Source organism: Rhipicephalus microplus, chromosome 1 (assembly GCF_043290135.1).
Source record: "Rhipicephalus microplus isolate Deutch F79 chromosome 1, USDA_Rmic, whole genome shotgun sequence".
NCBI lineage: Eukaryota > Metazoa > Arthropoda > Arachnida > Ixodida > Ixodidae > Rhipicephalus > Rhipicephalus microplus.
The window spans coordinates 235805030-235821582 of NC_134700.1; the positions used below are offsets into that span (position 1 = coordinate 235805030).

Below are 16553 nucleotides of genomic sequence, written 5' to 3' on the forward strand. Positions count from 1 at the left end.
AGCGCTTCGACTTGGCTTGAAACGATCAAAGCTCACTTCAATGCTTCACACAGCCCTTCTCTAAACTACTACAACCTGAGCTAGAGTAGTCTGGTGAACTGAGGGGAAAACATCAGGCACTCACCGCATCGATGTCGCTGACGCCGGCCGATCCCGCAGCTGCCAACCACTGTTGAGAACGACGGGCCGATCCCGCCGAAGCCACCACTGTTGCGAAGCGGACCGATCCCGCCGCTTCCACCACTGTTGCGAACGACGGGCCGATCCCACCGCTGCCACCACTGTTGCGTAGAGTATGTTTATCAGCTCGCGACTGCTTCTGCGCAGAGCCGATAAGACGAGCGGACGAGACGACGGTGAGTTAAACAAGGTTTATGTACAGCATATATACAGAGGCGTTACAATTTCGGCACTGGGGCCGACAGAGACTCGAAGAGCCGAACTCTCCTCTCTAACACATAGGTCAGCCTTTCGCCTAAGACCGCTGACTCACACACATGCCGGCTCTCCGACACGGGGCCTCCTCTCACTCACATCGGACCGCCGATCGCGACGCGCCGCAGGGCTTCTTTTATTTACACCGGGTCCAACCAAAATGTCCAATCAGAAGCGCCGCTTTGTCGTCAGGGCAGACTCCTCCAATGGCGCGCCGCGCCATGCGTCAGACCACCAGACACGCGACCGCCGGCTCGCTGTCACGTGCGCAGATGACTCAATGCACGTGGGCCAGAGACGCGCCGCGCGTGTTTACGCCGTTCGCGCCAGGCAGACTGCGGGCAGGCCTTGACCCAGATTGCCGTTTTCAGAGGCACGGCCGTTTGACGAGGACTCGCTGGCATAACAACGTTTACGCGTAATGGCCCCAAACAAATGTGGCCATGGAAAACATAATGAATCTGGATAAAAGCCTATTTTCTCGTATACTGCGGTAACGCTTAAACTTTACAAGCAGAAAGTTGGAGTTAATAGCTCTAGACAAATCACCTTGAATGCTCTGGTAAAATATAGTCCACACAATGGCTTTTGGCTAAAGGCCGTTGCGGGGTGTTGCGTAGCGTAGGTTTATCAGCTCGCGACTGCTTCTGCGCAGAGCTGATAAGACGAGCGGACGAGACGACGGTGAGTTAAACAAGGTTTATGTACAGCATATATACAGAGGCGTTACAATTTCGGCACTGGGGCCGACAGAGACTCGAAGAGCCGAGCTCTCCTCTCTAACACATAGGTCAGCCCTTCGCCTAAGACCGCTGACTCACACACATGCCGGCTCTCCGACACGGGGCCTCCTCTCACTCACATAGGACCGCCGATCGCGACGCGCCGCAGGGCTTCTTTTATTTACACCGGGTCCAACCAAAAGGTCCAATCAGAAGCGCCGCTGGTCGCCAGGGCAGATTCCTCCAATGGGGGGTCGCCGCGCCATGCGTCAGACCACCAGACACGAGAACGCCGGCTCGCTGTCACGTGCGCAGATGACTCAATGCACGTGGGCCAGAGACGCGCCGCGCGTGTTTACGCCGTTCGCGCCAGGCAGACTGCGGGCAGGCCTTGACCCAGATTGCCTTTTTCAGAGGCACGGCCGTTTGACGAGGACTCGCTGGCATAACAGCACCCCCGCCGCCAGACAATGCACCGGAAAGACGAGCTGCTTCCACGGGGCTTGGATGTCAGGTGCGCTCGTTCGCCAGGTCCCTCCAGGTTCACCTCCAGGGCCATAGGGAGAATACAGCTCCAAACTGTTCCGGGAACACATCCCATTTTTGACGACGGATCCCAGCTCCACTGGCTTGTCGCCACAACTTGTCGACCAGCTTCACTCGTCTCTTCTGACCATCTTCGGTTTCAGCACTTGTCGATGGTTCTGCAACTTGCTAAGAACGGTTCGACAACAGACAACACACGACACAAGCAAATGCCCTCGGTCACCCGACAGAACACCAGACAAAGTATAGTACAACATATACCTAACTACGGGTTTATCGGAATTTTGTCCCCTCTACATCAAGAGGCACATGTGGGACAAAAGACCCTTAAAATGACAACTCAATTTTTTTTCCGTACAACAACGTAACGGATTAGAATACCACATAAAGTTGGCCCCTTGAGATCACTCTGAACGAGAGCGCTCAGCCCAGGTCGTGATGAGGTCAAAATTTTGCCCCGAATCGCCAGCGAGAAACCGAAAGGTTGAGAAGGTACTAGCTGGAACGCACTGCTCAATGCACCTGCATTAGCGTTCACCTTTTCTTTTTTTTTCTTTAGCGAACGTCAAAGTTGCGCTGTGGAGCAACATGCTCCACTTCAGTAACCGGCCACTTTTAGGCGACGATACCTATGCGGCACCAAGAGCGGCTCACACTTTCGACGTTGCACAGGGGAACAACGATACGGCTTGCTACGGATTGACTCCTCACCGCTTAGCTCGATATCGTGTTCGATCACCCTCATGTTTCCGGGGTGGTCCGAAAACGCGTCTTCAAACTCGGAACCAATCTTTCTGAGGTCCTCGTTCTCAGGTCCTCCTTCACTTAAGCTAGGCTCTAGGTTTATCTGCTCCCGGATTACTTTCGATCCCCCTTCGGTTACCTCACTAGAACTCAAATTTTCTGCTTCCTCTTCCACTGAAGCATTCAACAGCAGATTTACGACCGCTTGATGTTGAACGTATGGTTTCATCAAGTTATAAATTTTGTCCGGCCGCCTTCCTGATTTCACTTCATAATTTGAATCGCAAGGCTTCGATAATACGTTGGCGGGCCCTTCCCAATCAACCTCAAGCTTGTTCCTTTTGGATGGCTGCAGCCGCATTACCTGATTATCAACTTCAAAAGCGCGCTTCTTCCCCGATTTCTCGTAGTGCTCCTTCGACAGCACTTTTGCCGCGTTTTTCTGGCTTTCCACTAGCGCTTCAATTTGGCTTTCCACTAGCGCTTCAATTTGGCTTTCCACTAGCGCTTCAATTTGGCTTTCCACTAGCGCTTCAATCGAGAGATCCTCACGCTGCTCTCGAATGAGCGTCTCTCGATCAACTCTCGGCAGCTCGCTCCAACTTTCCACTACAGGCGAGAGCGTTGCAACCCTCTCGCTCTGACTCAATGGCGCCACGTCGTCTCCCCCAGCGCATACCGCGCCGGCCGTGTCGGCGACGGGCCGCTCGCGTGACTGCTCACATGACTCATGCGGAAACTTTCCTTTCTGGGGTTCCGTCGACCCGCCGACAAGGTCACTTGAGAGTTCACCGCATGGAACCAGGTCCAGCTTCCGCGAAAGCTTTCGCGCTTGCGATCGCGTGAGAGCCATGCACGCTAAGTTGGGGAAGAATGATTTGCCCTGCTCTTTGAGAAGCTGCTCCGAGTTGTTGGAGAAAAGATAAGAAAAACGATCATTTAGCGCGGCAGACACAGCCGCTTCGGTGCAAAGCTTACCGAACGGGCCTTCAATGACAACCGTGGCGATTGGTAAGCGAACACTCTGCTCCTCGGCGACTTGCCTGATCCACGCGCATTCTCCTGTGAAATCATCCGGAGACACCAATGAAGGATGGACAACATCCATGGTTGCCGCTGAGTCTCTAAGCGCTCGGCACGTTTTCTTATTTACTTTAATTTCTTGGAGATACGGCTCCAACAACCGCATGTTTTTTTCTGATTCTCGGATTGTTGCGAAGGCAAATTTTTCCTGACAGTTTCTCGCGATGTGTCCTTCCTTTTTACAGTTGTAGCAGATTAGCGGCTTCCGTTTGTTTTCCGATTCAAATGCCTGTGTGGTGGAAACCTCACTCGATTTCTCCGCTTCTGTTTGCCCTTCCCCTACACTGTCCTTCGTAAGAGACGGTTCCTTCTTGAAATTACGGTGCGGAGCGGATTTCCGTTGATCAGGTTTCCTTGAAAAGCCCTCTTTTCTTTCATCCTTTTCAACGCGCACTGCCCTGCTACGCAACTTTCGGCGAGCATAATACTCCTCAGCTAACTCAGCTGCCTTATTTAACTGTACTTCCCCAAGTCTGTCCTGCAGCCAAAGTCTGACATCCTCCTCGATGCAGCGGTAGAATTGCTCCAATGCAACGCATTCCACCACTTTATCGCGGTCGTCATAAACACCTTCGCCCTTGAGCCATTCAATCAAATCGGCTTTAAGACGAAACGCGAAGTCAACGTGTGACTCATTCCCCTTTTTAGCATACCGAAACCTTTGCCTGAAAGCCTCGGGTGACAACTTATAACGTCTCAAGAGCACTTCCTTAACCTCGTCATAGCTCTCAAACGCTTCCCTCGATAAGCAAGTTATCGCGTCGGACACTTCGCCGGGAAGAAGAGCTAGCAGATTCCGCGCCCAAAGAGACCGCTCCAAAGCGTTTCGCTCACAGACGTGTTCAAACTTGACGAGATATTTCGCCATGTCCTCGCCTACTACGAACGGTGGCAATTGGTCCCTGATTCTAAAACCGCTGACCTGAACTGTTGGAGAAGCTACGCTAGGCGCCTGCGAACACTGTAGTATTGCCAATTCTAGTCGTTTCATCTCAAGGCGCTCCTGTCTCTCGGCCTCCTCGCGCTCGCGACGTTCACGCCTTTCAGCTTCCTCGCGCTCGCGACGTTCACGCCTTTCAGCCTCCTCACGTTCGCGAGCTTCTCGCCTTTCAGCCTCCTCACGTTCGCGAGCTTCTACTTCCCGCCTTTCAGCCTCCTCACGGCGTGCTTTAATATCCACCCAGGCCTCATCGACTTCCTCAGCCGACACTCCCTCATCCTTCATGATCTCAAGGATCGCTTGCTTTCGTTTCGCACGGCCTAAAGTAATGCCGAGTTCCTCACAAATTTCGATGAGTTCCTTCACCTTAAGGTTCTCCATCGTTCACACTAGCCTCTTGCTGTTTGCCCCTGTTAACAATTTACTTGCCGTACCCACTATAAGCCTACTAGCACGACGCGCAAGCAATATTTCACACTCCAGTGTTTACCCCCTCCGCATTAACTTCGGTTTCAAAGCACTTCGACTTTGCTTGAAACGATCAAAGCTCACTACAATGCTTCACACAGCCCTTCTCTAAACTACTACAACCTGAGCTAGAGTAGTCTGGTGAACTGAGGGGAAAACATCAGGCACTCACCGCATCGATGTCGCTGACGCCGGCCGATCCCGCAGCTGCCAACCACTGTTGCGAACGACGGGCCGATCCCGCCGAAGCCACCTCCGTTGCGAAGCGGACCGATCCCACCGCTTCCACCACTGTTGCGTAGCGTAGGTTTATCAGCTCGCGACTGCTTCTGCGCAGAGCTGATAAGACGAGCGGACGAGACGACGGTGAGTTAAACAAGGTTTATGTACAGCATATATACAGAGGCGTTACAATTTCGGCACTGGGGCCGACAGAGACTCGAAGAGCCGAGCTCTCCTCTCTAACACATAGGTCAGCCCTTCGCCTAAGACCGCTGACTCACACACATGCCGGCTCTCCGACACGGGGCCTCCTCTCACTCACATAGGACCGCCGATCGCGACGCGCCGCAGGGCTTCTTTTATTTACACCGGGTCCAACCAAAAGGTCCAATCAGAAGCGCCGCTGGTCGCCAGGGCAGATTCCTCCAATGGGGGGGTCGCCGCGCCATGCGTCAGACCACCAGACACGAGAACGCCGGCTCGCTGTCACGTGCGCAGATGACTCAATGCACGTGGGCCAGAGACGCGCCGCGCGTGTTTACGCCGTTCGCGCCAGGCAGACTGCGGGCAGGCCTTGACCCAGATTGCCTTTTTCAGAGGCACGGCCGTTTGACGAGGACTCGCTGGCATAACAGGGGTCAGGTGCGAAAACGTGGGCTCGATCTCCGTACATGGTGGCAGCACTTCGAGAAGGGCGTAATACAATAACGCCATGCCTACCTTGATATAAGTGCGATGTAAGTAACCTCGGGTGGTCGAAACCCCGCATTACGCCGTACTCCGTAATCATATATTGGTTTTACCACGTGAAACTAGTTGAGCTGAATTCGCAAACGCTCTCTTAAGTGCGTTTTCCCACTGGTCCGCCGACTTCGTTAATGATGTGTCCTGCATCGCGATTGGCTGAAATATTCTCTTACGAAAAAATAAATGGCGCGAAAGGTTCTTGCGAATACGGACCCTGATCTTGTTTTCTTTCTTTGCTGTTAGTATTCGTTACTAATCAGAGGCGACTGCCATGATACACATTAGTAACAGCAGAATTTATCGCGTATAACGAATCCATATAGCCTCATCGTTGCTCTTGCGATTATAACCCATCCCCGCCCTCTTTTTTTTTATTACGGAATTTCCTCTTCACTACTATCGTCATGGTCTTAAGACGCTCACGATTATAATGGAACGATCACTACGGTGAAGCATTTTTCTTTTCATTCGTTAGACCTTAATAGCACCTACACGACCTACAAGTATACTCCATGTCTGTTCGAGGCAATGTGGAGAGGGCGAATAGTAACGAAGGCGAAACAGGGACGCAATAAATTCTGGTGCCCTTATTAGAGCAGCCGTTAACGTCAGGCGACTCAGAAATGCAGGGCGAGATACACGCTCACTCGTATACACAGCCAGTAATGCACGCATTAAGACGTTGATCCGCGCATACACATATCACTGCACGCCTCACGACAGGCACCACGCGCGGAGTCTGGCACGCCACGCATAAAACCGTCAGCGTGCACAATGCGATTGTCGTGTTCGCTGGCGAGCACTTATAACTCGGGCTGCGTAGTCGATCAGCGAGATATCGCTGGACTGAAAAATACAAGAAAAGCTACGAGCTCCCCGTGCGGGCTCGCCTAGCTGTGTATTGCAAAATGTATGAGCGTCCGTTACAGAATCTCCGCGCGTGTCATTACACTGGCGCACACGCAGTCATAGTTGGAAGGCATTTGAACTGCCTTCTCCGGTGGCCTGACCTCATGCGTGCGGGGACCCAGGGCAGGGCGTTTGCAGTCCCTGTTGCTGCCACTTGCAGTTATCCCGCGGCCATGTGTTCGTAACTAATGCGAGAGCGGTTAGCAAGCCGGTTTCATTACATGGGAGCGGCGGTACCCAGAGAACGTCTATATTGTTTTCTCACGCATTTTCCGGGTCTTTTGTTGTTGTCAGTGGTAAATCATTCGAGACAACGGGCACCCCAACGCTCTGCAAATGACGGGTGTCTATTACATTTTCTGGCGTCGTCACGCTAACGGTAAATAACGTGCATTCATGGTGAAGATAGTTGGGTCATTTTCGGTTTTTCTGCGTATATTAAGTCCGCTCACTGAGAAGTCGCTAGCTGCTGCACGGGCAGCCTTTGCCAATGCAAAAGCAGCCAAAGGGAGGCAATCACCGTTGACCACTATATTTATGTCGCGTAAACCTCGTTCATTATGACCGGTGAAAATTCCTGCTTCGTGGACATTCATAGTGCAGTACTGGAATTAGGCATGCGAATCTTGGTTCATGTGTAAATCTTCTAGTACTCAGATTATTTATTTATTTATTTATTTATTTATTTATTTATTTATTTATTTATTTATTTACAGACACTACAATTTCCAAAGGCGATTTTAGCAGGCTGAAAACGCATCATATGGTGATAAAAATGCAGGCAACAAAACAAAGAAGAGCAGTATACATTGTTTGACCCATGACAATTGACACATGATTGTCAATTTATGTGTCACTTTTGTACTCTTTTGTGATTATTGACGATGTCGCGATGAAAAAAATTACGCAAGAGAAGGGGAGCAAACAAATCCATTTAGGTAAAAAAAATTCCTTGAACACATTTCATACAAAAAAGAAGTGGAAAGACTAGAGATTTAGAAAGTTTCTACAGGTTCGCCTATAAGAGGTGAATAACTAGTACGCGACCAAGGCCATCGTTGAGAGAAATTCAGCGCGACAGCGTTAAATGATTTGTTTCGCAGAAATTCCGGCATCGGCGTTGGTGTCGGCGTGCTTGGCTGTGAGCGAAAAAATCATCTTATGCGAGACCGAGAAATCGAGAAAGATGCAAATAAAATAAATACTAAAGAATTCTGGGTCCAATTGGTGATCGAACTCGGGTAGTTTGCGTGGCAAGTGGGTGTTGTACCACACAATCAGGCGTCTGCTTGTGACCACCGTGAAAGTAACTTCCTGTGCTTGAACATGCAGTGAAAATAACGTTCATGCTTTACAAACACACTCGTCCTTTATACAAGTGTCACAGTAGACATATTATATCGCAGTAATAATGCGTACTACAAGCGTATACATTGCGATCGGGCGTCAGAACGTGTGATTATCATGACTTCGTGGTTTAAAGTGGGGCACGCGCTACGAAAGGCACACACGTTGCTGGGCCTGTTTTTTTTTTCAGGTCACGTTGTAGGTACATGCACAGCAACTTCTAAAAGATCTCACTTGCATGATTGCTCGGGGTTTTGAGCATGCTTCCCACTACACAGAATGCAGCCGTACGCGAAAGCTTCACTGACGCAAGCCACTTTCAACTTTATTGACTGCGTTGTAGTAAACCACTATTTAAACTTTTCGAGTAACATCATATACGCACCAAGTTGCTGAAGCATGCACTAAGGACAGAATAACACTACAGCGTTCAACTCTTAAAGGCGAAACTTGAGGGTCTTTCAATTTTTCTTTCTTTTTTCTAGATAAGAAGAACTGCACGCGGCAGTTGAAAAGAAAAAAAAAAGTGAGGGCGTTTGAGTTAGGCCTTCAAGAGTAGATCGTGATAGCGTAATCAGGATTCGTGGCCATCCCCTTCTGAGCTGATAACCCGCTTCAATTCGCGGTGCATGCCTCATTCATACCTTAAAGAAATGAATGATAGTGCGCGCCGCATTGGCTGTTTCAAAATATCACTGAATGTCTATTGCAATGATATTTCAAAGCCAGTATAAGGAACAAATGAATTATTTATAGCAACTTCAGAAGATACGAAATCTCAGCAAAAAAGACACTTTTATTAGGCGCATGTTCTGCGTCTGGGCAATGAAACGGTATTTATTTATTTTATTAATACTGTAACCCTCACTTGAGGGTCATTACAGGGAGGAATATAAACACAAAACAAAAACAATATACAATGACAAAACAGGCATTACGTTTCATGTTGCCGGTAGTACAATTCTAGCGAACACTCAAACCCTTTGACATTTGCGCTAACAGCGTACTCTGGAAGTCTATTCCACACTTCTATACTATACGGAAAAAAAGAATTTTTAAAGCCATCCAGACGCGCCCAAAAAGGCCTCATTGGGTGACTATGGTTCAACCGAGCTCCTCGTTTGGGTGCAGAATGTATGTATTTGTCTTTATTTATTTTCATTTCGCCTCTTATAATTTGAAACAGGAGTTTTAACCTTTGCTTTTCGCGGCGCACTTGCAGGGGTTCTAGCGCACATGATTTTAACAAATTTGTGACGGATTCTGTCCTCCGGTAACATGTGACGTACTGCAAAGATGAAGTAAATGGGCATAAAGTAAAATTACACATAATTTTTTCTACACGTCCTCAAACCGTATCTAGAGGTTCGTGGTGGATACATGTCAAGAAACAAAAGCTTTATAGATTTGAAGTTAATGTCAGCAAGCTTTACAGAAAAAATTGGGGGGCCTTTAAGCTTCGCCTTTGAGTTGAACGCGATAGTGATATTCTGTTCCTAGTGCGTACTTCAAACACTTAGTGTGCGAAATCTTTTCGAACTTGTTAGGCAACCACTACGTGGCCTTAAAGATGTAGCTGCGTGTGCGCATTTTGTAGTGGATGACTGGCTTTAAACTATGAAGTCATTATGCTAACGTCGTGTTCTGACGCCCGATGGCAATGTACGCTTGTTCGACGCATTATTGCGGCAATATGTCATGTATTGTGAAGCATGTATACACAAAACATGTTTGTAAAGCATGAAAGTTACTTCCACCGCATTTCCAAGCATAGGAAGTTATATTTTCACTGTACTTACAAACAGAGGCGTGGCTGTGTGATAGGACGCTCACTTGGTACACGAACGACCCTAGTTCGATTCCCACTATAAGCCGGGATTTATTTATTATTTTATTTTATTTGCATCTTTCTCAATTTTTCGCTCACGCAAAGCTGATTTTCGCTCGAACCAGTGACGCCGATGCCGGAATTTCTGCGAAACGAGCTCTTTAACGCTGTCGTGTTAGAAATCACCGCCCAAACACTCCACATAAATGATTAACCAGCGAAGGCAAAAGCGTTCGGAACCGGTGTTTAGCAGTGGGTTCAACCCGAAACTGCCCTGAAGCCTTTCACAATAATTGGCGCATGTCCGTGCTTCTTAATGTGATTATACACACGTTGTTTGGCTTGGATTTAGTGCAGCATTTATTTCACATGCCTCACATTGTGCCTCGCATGGGCGCGGTCACGAAAAAGTGTAATGAGAGATTAAATGCGTTTCGCAGTGCGTTAATCAGAGCGGTTGTTCTCTTACCACGGGTGGTTACAGACGTCGCAGCCCGAAGCCAAAGTTCAGCTGGGGAAACTCCCGCCGAAGGAGGGAGTTTATTCTGGCGAACACGCCCCCGCAATCATCACATTGACGCCGCAAGGCCGCGTTGTTGTGAGCGTTTGACATTCGCGAGCTAACTCACGGGCGTCCGACATCGTGAGCAAACTCACTACGCAGCCAACGATTGATAGATTGATATGTGGGGTTTAGCGTCCCAAAAGGCAGCCAATGGCGCGTGCTCGGGTATGACGCTGCGGAACGACGTATCTAAAATAACACAGCCAATGGAGAGCGCTCATGACAGCGCTGCCGGTACGTTTTTAGATGCGGAGCATCTAATACTCGAGGCTTGTAGTGCGGCGCCGTCCGCAAGCTTCCTCCTCCTTCTTCCACCATCTGTGCACCCTTCCTCCTCTACACACCGCGTGCGCTTCTCCTCTTCACGAACATTCGCTAGCTGTATAATGTAGCGCGCATGCGCCGTCACGCTTCGAGAACATCGGCAGCTGACGCGCGCGCATGCGCCGTCGCGCTTCGAAAACATCGGCAGCTGACGCGCGCGCATGCGCCGTTGCGCTTCTCCCCCTTCTCGAACATTCGACAGCTGACAGTGCATGCGCCGTCGCGCTGTATATATACTCAAGGTCGGCGCTCGCTCGCTCAGTTGCCGCTCGTCGGTTGGTTTGTACGGCGCGTCGACGTCCAAGGTCGCGGTGAAATGAATTCCAACGAATCCACAAACACAATGATCGACGTCCCTTCGACCAGCGCCGCCCTTTCGCATACGTGTGTACTGTTGGGAATCCCACCGCTGATCACCAGTTGTTGTGATCCCGGTGTGCTGTGGTAGCGTGGTGTAGCCTCGGGTTGAGGAAACGACCGCTTACAAGATGGGGATACGAAAAACAAACAGGTTTATGGCACTATTTACAAATATTTACAGCATGAGGATAAGAGTTCACAAACCACGAGCGTGGTGGCTAAACCGTTACATGGTTCATAGCCTTCACAAACTACGAACGTGGTGGTTGAACCTTTACTTGGTTCAGAGCAACGTCCCGCACTCTGGGGCGTCCTTATAAGCACTGTCGGGCTCCTCCTTCTTGCGGGGAACACCAATCACACACACACAACAGGTGAAAGGTACGAGCAGGCACGGCGCACGTGAACATCCAATTTCGAGTCAAGATCACTGCACTTAAAGGTGGCGCCAGAGAGGCTCTTGCTCGTCGTGTATGTCGCTGGTCGAGGGGTCCCAAGCTTCGGACAGCAGACATCAAACGGTCCGCCAATCTGTCCGCTCAATTAGCAGGGCACTTTGAGGCGGCGGTCGCCGTTTCTTCAAAGGAATACGCTGTCTTTGTTGTCCCCTCTGGAACGGCTTACAGCTTCGTGGCGACCTGACGTCTCATCCGCCGGCTAGCCGGGACAATACCTGGCGGGCATACGCATTCGGCGAGTCGGCGACTTGTTTGAGGATTAAAAGAGCGCCGCTCCCCCGTCAGCTCTCGACGCTGTTTCCAAGAAAACTGCGGTTCCAGGTGTGGGAACGCTGCCCGGCTACGCTTCTCAGCGACAGCATGGCGCCTATCGATGGCGGTCATAACAGTACGTGTTCACTCATTTAACACCCACTCCTACAACCACGTTAACCAATTTAGCCATCGACCCAAGTAAGTCGCAATTTAACACCCCATTTCACAACCACGTTAACCAATTTAGCCATCGACCCAAGTAAGTCGCACTTTAACACCCCGTTAACCAATTATATGCTCCGCATCCTCCTCAGTGTTCCCCCGAGGGAAGCTGCGGGCATTTTTTTTCGTTTCTCCTAGCCGTACAGAGCTTTCGCTGGAAAACAAATAAGCAGGAACTGCACGGGTGCTTATGCAAACGTTATGCAGTGACCCACCGCGGTGGCCTAGGGGTTATGGTGCTCAACTAATGACGCGAAGGTCGCAGGATCGCATCTTGGTTTCGGCACTCGCATTTAAATGGAGACAAAATGCAAGAGACCCGCGTAAACTGCGATGTCAGTGCACGATAAAGAGCACCAGATGGTGAAAATTTAGAGAGCCCTCTGTTATGACGTCCCTCATAATAATACGGCGTTTTTTTTTTGGGGGGGGGGGTACGTAGAACCCCAACAATTAATTATTTATGCATTATGCAGTGGTAGCAGATACGATTTCGAGATCTACAATTGGTCCATTCATGTGGCCTCTTCTGCAACAAACGCAGATGCTTCGCCAAAAAAAAATAATAATAATCAAGAAATTGAATAAACATACCCGTCAACATTAGATGCCACAGCATGTCGTTTGCAAAGGACATCAAAATACATTGAACTAAGCCCACAGGTTAGCCTTAAATTTTCGATTAATCATTGAGTATCGACGACGGCGCGTGTGCACGCAGCCTTTTTTTTTCTTTTTTTATTATTTTGTCATATCTCTCACTTTGTCATTTAAACACAACGAGCTGCCTAAACTCGTACTCCGACCCTTGACACTGCGACGTAAATACGTTCTGAAAGCGCGAGTTTCGCGTTTTTCGAAGTTCATCGCTTCGGTCGCCAAAACCGCAAATGCAGCGGAGTCGGCGGAGCGCGTACACTTTTTTCCCGCTCGCGCATAGTTCGAGCGCGTTCCGTTCTGGCGCTGCGGTCGCGGCGCGCGGTTTCGCGCGGCGGTGGTTTCGCGCCACGCTCCGGCCGCGACGTAGAAAGAAGCGCAGCAGCGCGACTACGTACGTGCGCGTCAGCCGGCCCTGGATATACGCCTGCTCTTCTTCCCTGCGGTCACACGCCGTGCATGTGCCGGTCGCCTGCGAGCACCTGCTGAATACGCGTTCGCCATGCCTGCCTCTCGGGTAAGCTTCCCCGATGGCGGAATTTTCCCAACTGTTTCGTCGCCTCCGACGTCGCCTCTTATCCAAGCCCGCTGGGCACCGTTATGTCATCGTTATGTCACCGTTATGTCACCGTTATGTCAACGGGGGCCGTTGTGACACCGTTATGTCAACGGGGGTCGACAGGGCTGGCTTAGTTTCGTTGCGCGAGTGTTCGGTTGCACGAGCTCGTATCTCCAGTAACCCAACTCTCGATTCTGCGAAACGCGTGTCGCGTTGGACGTACGTTGTGTGTTCAGTTCTGCCAAACGATATAGTTTCTTTTATTCTACTCTTATTACCTGTGGCGTGATTACCTTGTCATCAACGTCTGCATGAAGATTATTCGCCTCTCCGAATGCCACGACAGGTGCCGTTAACTTTTCGCATGGAGAGATTAGTTTAGGAGCGCAGTAGCCGCCCGTGTGAGGCGTTCCGAAACTAGCAGCTGCTTTCATTACTGAACAGATTCAGCAAAGGTAGCGAGAAAAGAAGACAACTATAATCAAATAATGTGACTGCACACATCTAGCCGAGATGCTTTCAAACTTCTTAGCACTGCTGTTTGCCGCGCTCTACTTCTGAAAACCGCAAGGTTTCGTTTCAGTTGCGCACGTCTGAAATTTCACCATGACGATGCCGAGTAGTTTCAGAATGCAAGTGGAATATACTTATTACTTAAGTCTGGTAAAACAAATGCTAGTTGCCTGCTCTCCCGATGCTTGAAAAATCATACGCGTTCAGTGAATCTGCGCGTACGGCCGCTCACCTTGTGTTCTCATCGACTCCGATGCCCTTGACTAAGGCTGACTATCGACTCGAGGACGTTATCGCTAGTTGGCGCCCGTTCCGTAACACTTAAAAAAACAGTAGCGCGTTTTTTTTTCTTCTTTTCTTTTGCGTGCAGTTTAGTATCCGGGCCGTGTCTTGTCAGACAATGAGAGTTAGGGAAATTGCTTGCGGCCCATTACGTCTACGCGTCGTAATGAACAACTCGTGCTGCGTTCGTTTTTAATTCGGCGCACAATGGGTTTCCGCGCACACGAATCTGGACACGCCCCTTCGCCCCCGTGCTGCGCGTGATCTTTATTTCATTGCAGCGCTCGCGTGATATCGGTCAGTGCGCTTGCTTGCTTTGCGGCGCCATTGTGTGACGCAGAGATTCTCATCGTACCGAGATATCCCACTGAGTAAAAACAAAAAAATAAAAACGCGTATACAAATTAAAGGAACAGATTGCTCCGCGATACGCCTGTCATTTGTATTAAGGCCGCTTTTGTTTCAGAACATACAGGTACAAAAAATGAGAGGAGGGTGAGAGGAATTTAGGCAGCTCGTTCCTCATTATGATGACAAATCTTCATACTACTGTACTACAGAATAATAGAGGAGTAAGGGAACTTAAATTATATAATTTTTACAAGTGCAAGTAAGATATGTTGAAAAAATGCCCGTATAATTATACCAGTTGCTCACGTAACCTTAGTTAAATACGCCGTCGACAAACGGGCGTGGCCAGAAATTTTTTGGGAGTGTGTGTGTGGGATTACCTTTTATACATATTCGTCTGTATGTGTGTACGCGTGCATATATATATATATATATATATATATATATATATATATATATATATATATATATATATATATATATATATATATAATACGAATGCAAAATTTTGAAATTTCTGGTGTATAAACACGCCCGCGACACCAAGCAACCGCCCCGACAACCATGTCGGCAACAATCACTGAAAGCACGTAAGAAGTTTGTTTTGCTTCAGCTGATTGCCCAGAGGCGTCCCTGCAGCACACGGTTTGAAACAGGTGCACTGTCGACCTTGGAATTCTAACACAGCTGTTCTCCAAAGCCTCATCGTGGCATGACACGCGTAGTACCACACCTAGTGTAAAACTATACCCCGCACGTTTTATGATTCAGCGAAGGTCAATTCGTTCGGGGAAAAGAACACAAAAGAAAAGTCCTGTTGTCGCGTTGCTGGGCTGCCACCGATGCGCCGACGACGTGAAGAAAGACACTGACTGATCACGTAGTCGTGCGTGTGTGCTTTTGACTTTCCTCCATCGATGTCCCCCCCTCACCCCCCCCCACCCCCCGTCGTCATTGTTAGCGTGCAGCCGAGGTTGTGCTTGCATGCCTGTACGCGCGTCATGTCTCCCGGGGGTCGCGTGTTTTCTTCCATGACGAAAGAAGACGCCTGCGCTGACGCCACGTTTCTAATTGAAACCTTCGCTGTCCAACACCTTCCCTTTCACACCCTCGCCCTATTATACAAAGTGTGAAGAATGAAAACACGAACACAGTACTACTATGGTCAAAATCGTCGCTAACTGAAGGTCTTTCAATGCCGTGGCCCACAAGCAGTTGTCTTAACTGTGTTTCATTGATTCTTTCCCGAACAAACGAAAGAAAGAAAGAAAAAAAAGAAAGAAAGTTTCTGCTGCAGCATTGTGCGGAGCACTTGAAGAACCGATGAAGGTAGAGACATGGCAGTCCACGCGTGTTGTCATTACAATCCTAACTGAGCTGCCAGATAACGCCAGTCAACATCATCAAATCTTTGTGAGTGATGGCTATTAGCGAATATATACGGCAGTCTGCGATCATGCTATCCACTTTTCGCTCAAAATTGATGACACTTTGATGACAATTCTGCTGGGGTACAGTTTTGAATGATTGTCACGAAAGACCATTCAAATATCGGTACTTAACGCGCATGTTCTGCCGTTAAAAAAAACGAATAAATAAAGCACTTGATACGCCTTAAGAACTGAAAAGGGAAAATTCGAACTACCAACGAGCTAAAATTTTAGAATAAAAACAAAATAAATGGGAAAACAGTCCAGTTTTGTTGCTCAGTCATGGCACTTTTTTAATTTTTATGCCACGTATAAACTGGGATTATCCAGCCCAAATGTCCGAACATAGTAAAGTGAAGAAGTAAAAGGAAGCATATTAAAGGTCTACTTATGCCGTTTAATACGTTATTGTAAGAAATTTTCTTGTCCCTCCGAGATTATCTACCGCCTGCTACTCTCCTTCTATATTTCTTTTTGCTCCTTTATCTTTCCCAGTGCAGGGTAGCAAGCCTGACGTGCGTCTGGTTAAGCTCCCTCCATTCCCTTGCTTCTCTCTCTCTCTTTTATTTAATAAACGATAAGAATC

The 16553-nt window shown here is 48.9% G+C and overlaps 2 protein-coding genes across 6 annotated transcripts in view; one reads left to right on the plus strand and one right to left on the minus strand.

Moving 5' to 3' along the window:
• Positions 1 to 16553, plus strand: part of LOC119159498 (uncharacterized) — a 163198-nt gene that overhangs the window by 109573 nt on the left and 37072 nt on the right. The window contains exon 1 of one of the 5 annotated variants that reach the window (XM_037412278.2): positions 12990 to 13349. The exons of the other annotated variants lie outside the window; for them this stretch is intronic. The gene's annotated coding sequence lies outside the window, so the exon portion shown is untranslated. Of the gene's footprint in view, positions 1 to 12989; positions 13350 to 16553 lie in introns of those variants that run through there. 5 annotated transcript variants of the gene reach the window in all.
• LOC142812774 (uncharacterized) lies at positions 354 to 5562 on the minus strand. Its single transcript, XM_075891641.1, has 2 exons — positions 5228 to 5562; positions 354 to 5191 (listed from the first exon to the last, which is right to left on the minus strand). The coding sequence occupies exon 2, from the start codon at positions 4849 to 4851 to the stop codon at positions 2302 to 2304; it is 2550 nt and encodes an 849-aa protein (XP_075747756.1). The 5' UTR covers positions 4852 to 5191; positions 5228 to 5562; the 3' UTR covers positions 354 to 2301.